We start from the raw sequence: 7,514 nt of genomic DNA, 5'->3' as shown, positions 1-7,514 counted from the left end.
CATTGAACACCATCTCTATGAATAATAATTCATAAGAATCATTTGATGAATATTTAATGATATTTTGAATGATCCAAGAATACCATCACTACTTGATATATATATATATATATATATATATATATATATATATATATATATATATATATATATATATATATATAATATCACCAAGCTAACCCTAAAATATTCTTCTTGAAAGCCCCATTCTTCTTCCCCATTTTGTTTTTGTCTATTCCTTACCCAATTATTCTAAGAGGCAAGAATTGAGCTGTTTAAGCTACTTGGATTCCTATCCAATACATGAATGTTTCACTAAATTCACAATGTTTGTCCATTACTTGCTATTCCTTCCTCTTGTGATCTCCACCAATACATCAAAAATAAAATAACACTGATAAAAATCTCTTTAATTAGAACCTGTGGTCCGTATCGAGTCACTTGTGGTTGGCGGAGAGAGAGAGAAGCTTCTCATCTTCATTTGAACCACCTTAAAAAGCGTGCAGATATCACTGGGGCCCATGGTGAGTCCATCCATTTCGGTGTGCCGAGGATGAGGTGGTACTGATGCGATAGTGACAATAATGGTGATGATGCTGGTGATATGGGATAAGAGGATAGGCTAAGAAGTTTGAAGAGCTAATTTATCAAAAATTTCGCTAATTATGATTTAAAATAACTTTGTGACATGTTATCGATAATTATATCACATACATATAATAAATTTAATTTATGACATTAATCCTCTTTATGTACGCATTGGATATGATTAGTGACGGACTACTACACCAAAGCACTCAATAAACGGTCACACTTACATCCCCTCTTTCAATTGTTAATACCTTTTTTATGATTACATTACTCGAAAATTGTTAAAAGTTGTTTTTGTTTGTCCTAATCATTGCATCATGGGATTAATGGTTTGTGTGACGTGCAAACTCCAATTTCTTGATGGTGTGGTTGATGGTCACCTTTCCCCCACAAGAAAAGTGGTGATGTGGAGAGTTTTATGATCATAAGATTCTAGTGGTTGGGGCAATAATACCTCTGATCCCTAAATGCCGGTGGAAATATCTTCTGATTCCTAACTTTATCCTCCTCGAAGGCAACCTTAGAGTGGTGGTGGTATTGCTCGAGTGGTCCTTAGAGTGGCCACAAAGGTTCCATCCGCAGTCGGGGAAAGCAACGGTGACGACTTACGATGGAGAAGAAGCAACATCTGATGGACCTTCATCGACCAACACTTTTTGTTCCAGCACATGATCTCTTATACAAAAGAAGAGATCTTTTCCCTTTCCCACGTAGCATTGTTGATGCCGTGGTCTTTTCCCATTGCGGCGGCGGCTGCGGTTGCGGCACCAACGTACACCAAATGGGTGTAAATATTACCGGAACCCAATGACTCCCTCCTCAGTTACACCAAACAGTTTCTGTATCCAATCAACAAGTGAAACGTCACTCAACTTTATCCACCTCCACCCTCCCTTCCTCTGCCAATCTATAAATCTAAAATCGAAGTAGGAGCGGAGCAGGGAGTCTCTCCCACTTTTGGACGCGGTCTATTTGGGCTTGCGATACAGAGAGCTGTTGAAGGATGACGGGGAGCTGTCAGGTGGTGGATGTGGATGATGATGAGTATGCCAAGCTCGTCAGGAGGATGAACCCACCAAGGTAGCAGCGTGCTGTGCCAACTATTTCTCCTTCTTCTTCTCTTTTAGTGGTGCTTGAGCTGGGTCTCTCTGTGTTGGTCAGAGGTGTAGGTTGCTGTCTTCTGAGCTTCCGAGTAGGGTTTATCATTTGTAGTTTGATGCTCATCTGAGATTCAAAGGTTGGTTCTATCGTGTTACATGGGCTGGCACCTGTGGATTAAGATATGCGGCTGAAATCTTCCATTGTCTGACTTGTTGCTTTTTTCCTCTTATAATTTGTCCATTCATGTACAGTTTACTTGGATTCATTTTGAATGTTCTGAATGGGATTAGATGCTTCCTTTTCCCTTTTTTAGTATTGAATCGAGTACGAGCACTTTTAATTAGTAATCATTTTACATCTTTGTTTGCTTTGTATCTTTCTCTGGATCTTGTGCTCAATTTTATTGACTTGTGATTAGAAATATCCTTGGTTTGGTGCTTTACATCTCTCCCTTTCCATCACCAGTTTCATTTCTTTCGAACACTAAATAATTCATTAATCGCTTTCTCTCTCAAAATTACAACTAATTTTTTGGGTGCAGGGTCGTGATAGATAATGATGCCTGTGATCACGCTACTGTTATTCGGGTAAGCATGAGCTTTTTCTCGAGAGATTTATGCTGAATTCAGCCATGCTTCAAGAACATTTGTTCTTCTTCTGTGACTGCACGAGTAGTCTCTGGGCTCATTTCTGATATCTGCTGTCTCCCCTTCTTTTAGGTGGATAGTGTTAACAAGCATGGGATTCTGCTAGAGGTGGTTCAAGTCCTCACTGATCTGAACCTTGTAATCACGAAGGCTTATATTTCTTCGGATGGAAGTTGGTTTATGGATGGTAAGATCTCGCAGTGCCTATGAATCGAAATAAACAGAAACAGATTGCAAGACTGCAATCCTCGGTGGTAATTCCTGTGCTGAATTCTTCACTTTCTTTCATGGTTTCAGTATTTAATGTGACCGATAGAGATGGGAATAAAATATGGGACGAAGAGATCGTCTCTTACATACAAAAGGTAACCATAATCTTTACTTGTTCTAGCTTTTAATTGGCCGGTTCATCATTCTGGTTTGCCTTAGCTTTTGTTCCCACCTATGAACTCAAGAACTTTTAATTCTTCATCGCAATCTGATGTTTTTGTCTGTCTGGGTATTTCTGCAGTCCTTAGGATCGGATGCTTGCTTCTTCCCCAAACTCAGGAGTTCAGCTGGTGTGATGCCATCGAATGAGCACACCTTCGTCGAGCTGACTGGCACAGACAGGCCCGGCTTGCTATCTGAAATATGTGCTGTGCTTGCAAACAGCAAGTGTAATGTGGTGAGAGCTGAGTTATGGACTCACAACGCCAGGGTTGCAGCGGTGGTTCGTGTCACCGATGAGTCGACCAGGAGAGCAGTTGAGGACCCCGAGAAACTCTCCATGATCAAAGAGCTCCTCTGCAATGTTCTCAAGGGCTCGAGGACCGCGAGTATGACGGTCTCAATGGGACACACTCACACCGAGAGGAGGTTGCATCAGATGATGTTCAGCAATCGAGACTACGAGAGAATTGGTGCGACACAAGGAGACGATAAATCATGGCCTCAGGTTGCTGTGATGGACTGCTCCGAGAAGGATTATTCTGTAGTCATCATGAGGTCGAAAGACCGACCGAAGCTTCTCTTTGATACTCTTTGCACGCTCACAGATATGCAATATGTTGTGCATCATGGCACGGTTGACTCAGGAGAGGAAGAAGCTTATCAGGTAATGATACTTAGTTCTCTCCGAGTCATTCACCTCGATGCAATCCGTGCCATTTGATGCATTCTGAGCTTTTTGGTGCCAATCCAATCTCAGGAATACTACATCAGACATGTTGACGGGCACCCCATAAGTTCAGAGGCCGAACGACAACGTGTGATCGATTGCCTCGAGGCAGCCATCGAGAGAAGAGCTACAGAGGTATCACCTACTTCCAATCGCTTCGTCCTCGGCATTTTTCTCACCAGTATCATTGTTTGGTCAAGTTCAGGGATTGGAGTTGGTGCTGAGGACAGAAGACAGAATCGGATTGCTTTCGGATATTACAAGGATATTCCGAGAAAATGGCTTGACAATTACAAGGGCAGAAATTTCGACTGAGGATGGAAAAGCATTTGACACTTTCTTTCTTTCAGAGATGTCAGGCAATCCTGTGGAAGCCAAGACAATAGATTCAATAAGTAGGCAGCTCGGGCACATGATTGTGAGGTTGAAGCAGAATCCTCTTCTTGCTTCAAAGTCTCCTGAAGTTGCCGGTGCTGCCGGTTTCCTCTTTGGGAATCTCTTCAAGGCTTCCTTTCAGAGCTTTTGGCTGGTTGGATCCTCCTACTCATGATGATTCATGATAGATATGACACCAAACAAAATTCTAAATGGTTAGCTGATACAAGAAACTTTGGCACAGCACCACCCTCCTGTCGAGAGTTCCAGTTCGCCCTCGAAACTTGGATATGGATCCAGGAACCAAACTGTATGCTGAAGTTGATGAAAGGATGTGTTTAATTTGCCTCTGTAAATAGACACTATTTAGGCTGTAAAGAACATGTACAGATAAAGATGTACAGAAATTTATGATGTCCGATGCTGCTCTTACTGTGCCTGTGGCTTCATTTAGGTAATTTACACTGTCACTAAGCATTCAAAGGGCTCAGTCATATGTAATAAATACAATCCTAATAACAAAGTGAAGAAACTAGAAAGCATATCTGCAGGTCATGTCTGTGAATCTTGTGATGCATCATGATATACTGTGGACAGGAAAACTGAGTCTCAAGAAATTGCAGGACCTCAAACTAGATGAGATTTCTGTGGAACTTTGGACATCATCCAGTAAAACTTTCATTTTATGAACTTTCTTCTTCTTCCAATAAATTCAAATAAATTACAACAAAGTAGCCTTCTCCTGTGTCTGCTGGATGCAAATCTCATGAAAGACTGGGATTTGGAGAGTTGCATCTTCTTCACAAAACTAGTGTTGTTCTTCTTCTTCAGTATTTACTTGTTAAATTGCATGCTTTAGGCTTCTTTTTGTGATCTCAATTAGATAAGTAACACCCAAACCTTTTTCCACTTCTTACATGAATTAAACTGAGGTATTACAACATCTCGGTTTAATATATCTGACTAGCGATAATCCTTTCTTATTCGGATTCGAGTTCTTTACTATATATATCCAAATAATAGACAGGGATGAGAACAGACTCAATTAACTTCATAAGTTTAAACCACTGATTTAAAATCCTTAAGCCTAAGACTCATCAAGCTTTACAAACCAACTCAAATTTTCTTCCACATATTCCTGAATACTACCAAACATCCAGTGTTGACTAGACAAACAAGATGGAGTAGGCCTAATGCATGATGAGATTCTCATGCCTTCACAGTGACACCACATCCACCATAACAAGTCAACCAGTCCTCGGTCCTATTTCTAAATGCTGGACAATGAGGCACACCAAAAAAGATTCCCACATTCACAACAGAGAATTGGGAAAGCAGATGAAAAAGATGGAAGTGGAAAGCTTCCACAAAGCTTGCCAACTTAAAAGCCATAAAGCATCATACAGCCTCTGAATGAGCAATAAATTACTCTATCTGGAATCAACTGCAGAGTTTTGCTCACTTTGAATTATCTTATTGGATTAGCTGTCAAGAATGTTGCATGGAAAGATTGGGGAAACATGTAAAGGAAAATAAAGAATTCTATCATGATTGTCTCAGACTTGTAAAGCTTAATTTATTTAAGAGGCTAATAATATCTGATGTCAAAACAATAGATGAAGTAAAGATTTTAAAATAGAAATCCAAAATTATCAAACATGATTTGATACATTATGTCTCCATTCTCAGAGTGAATTATTAGTATCGTTTTTATCGTGAATCTGATGTAGAAAAATTGAGAGCTTGCCTATCGTTTTTAAAATGGTTGGCACGTCGCAAATGAGAATTAGATTCTCTTGACTTTCCGAACTGGATCCTCCTTTAGATCATGCCCCTCTGGGTGTCTTCTCACAACTTGAAGGAGTCCTACAAAATCTACACCAAAGGTGAGGCGTGTTGAGTAAGATTCCTTCGACGCTTAAGTCAATAGTGCATCAAGACTCGTGGATTCATTGGGGAGAGTTAGTGGTCACCATTTGTGTACTTGGAGTGGCCTCCTTTTTACACAAATCAAAGCTATGAACGTCTAAAGAATATTCTTATTATTAGATATCATGCCGATGAAACATATTTAGATGGAGCTTTGTCATTCCATGCACTGAGCTGTGATATGCTGACTGAGCTCCATGGGTCCACTTTTGTTTGACCATCAATTCTAATCATATCATAACCTTAAATTCTTCACTAAAATAAATAAAAATATAAGGAAGAGCATATTCTCTGGAGCTTATCAAAACAAGTCCAAATCTCCTTAAAACATTAAGATATATAGAGGATTTATGAATAATCAACCTTTAATTCTTAGTCTTCAAGCAACACATGTTTTAGGTTAAGATATATAAAAATATTTACTAACCCAGTTAAAGTTGTGGATCACATCAGCTGTACTTATCTGTTAGGTAGATTCCATCACTTGCGTTAGAGGAACTTCTCATAGCAGGAAGTGATTATTCATGGAAGACTTCATGCTGTAATCTGTGGGCTACAAAAAGTGTCAGAGAGTGGCTGCCATCACCTCCTACTCCATCTGTTTTCTCTCTTCCTCTTGTTTCTTGTGTGATCATGAAAATGCACAGATGTTAGCATTTGGGTTGTCATTCTACAAGGAAATAAAATAAAATAAACTCACAAATTCATGTTTTCCCAAAAGAGCGAAAAAAAAAACAAATCTATATTGTTCTCAAACAATAGATAAATGAACTTTCTGCAAATTGATTTGGGCGTCTTAGATCGCCCAATATGTGATATTTAGCAACTTCTTATGCATGCAAATTTTAGTTATGTTACTGAGAAAAGAAGTGTGCAATAGAGCTAGCTTGCACCAAATTCACAAAGATTGTAAGATAGAACAACTTTTATTTCCATGATTCCGTGAAAAAACTTGGAAATGAGGAATTTGATAGGTAGATTTCTGTTTTAACTATTTGTAGTGCTAAGGATCACTTCGAATGACAAGTTGTACATGAACACTTGCTAGTAAAGAACATGATGCAACATATATATATATATATATATATATATATATATATATATATATATATATATATATATATATATATATATTTATATATACACAACTAAATTTGAAGAAAATCTTTATCTTTAAACTATCACATGGAATGTGCCATGAAAAGCCCACAAAAGTGACGACATAAGTCAACTGTGTAAGTATAAAATTATAATAAAAAATTAATATCAATGTTGAAATCATAAATATTGTAGGAAGTTGTGCATACCGCACCTTGGATGTTGTCTAACACACTATCGATCTGTTAACTAATTGAATGAAATAACATCATAAATCTACAAAAGTAGAAAGTAGCTAGACACTTCTCCTCTATGGAATATGGATTTATTGGAAGATAAGAGAAGATATCTCTATTATTTTATAATGAGTAATTCCCTATTAAGTCTTATCATTAAATAGGTGATAGCAAAAGATCTAAAAAAAAGATAATTAGAAAACCCGCTCGCATGAAGGTTAACTCATAAGATTTCCAAACATAAGTTGATTTCTATTATGTTGGTCAATAATTTTAACTAGAATCCAATTAGATCTTTAATATGTTATTTTAAATTAATTGAGTCATATAATCTAATATTCTCTCACTTGGCTTATTAACTAATAATTTTTCCTGATT

General features: G+C 38.0%; 1 protein-coding gene across 3 annotated transcripts; it reads left to right on the top strand.

The window, feature by feature from the left end:
- The first annotated feature begins 1,342 nt into the window (after positions 1–1,342).
- Positions 1,343–4,291, top strand: LOC135585213 (ACT domain-containing protein ACR6-like). Of its 3 annotated transcripts, none has more exons than XM_018827238.2 (8): positions 1,343–1,671; positions 1,761–1,828; positions 2,234–2,279; positions 2,412–2,526; positions 2,637–2,704; positions 2,851–3,435; positions 3,529–3,633; positions 3,704–4,291. In XM_018827238.2, the coding sequence occupies exons 4-8, from the start codon at positions 2,520–2,522 to the stop codon at positions 4,046–4,048; spliced, it is 1,110 nt and encodes a 369-aa protein (XP_018682783.1). In that variant the 5' UTR covers positions 1,343–1,671; positions 1,761–1,828; positions 2,234–2,279; positions 2,412–2,519; the 3' UTR covers positions 4,049–4,291. The 3 variants fall into 3 exon arrangements, with proteins under 3 accessions (XP_018682783.1, XP_065010856.1, XP_065010855.1); XM_065154784.1 differs by having other exon boundaries at positions 1,753–1,828; XM_065154783.1 differs by lacking the exon at positions 1,761–1,828.
- The last annotated feature ends 3,223 nt before the right edge of the window (positions 4,292–7,514 follow it).

The sequence above is a fragment of the Musa acuminata genome, chromosome BXJ3-6, assembly GCF_036884655.1.
Source record: "Musa acuminata AAA Group cultivar baxijiao chromosome BXJ3-6, Cavendish_Baxijiao_AAA, whole genome shotgun sequence".
Taxonomy (NCBI): domain Eukaryota; kingdom Viridiplantae; phylum Streptophyta; class Magnoliopsida; order Zingiberales; family Musaceae; genus Musa; species Musa acuminata.
Note: the sequence above shows the minus strand (reverse complement) of the source record. Positions and strands in the feature narration are given on the sequence as shown.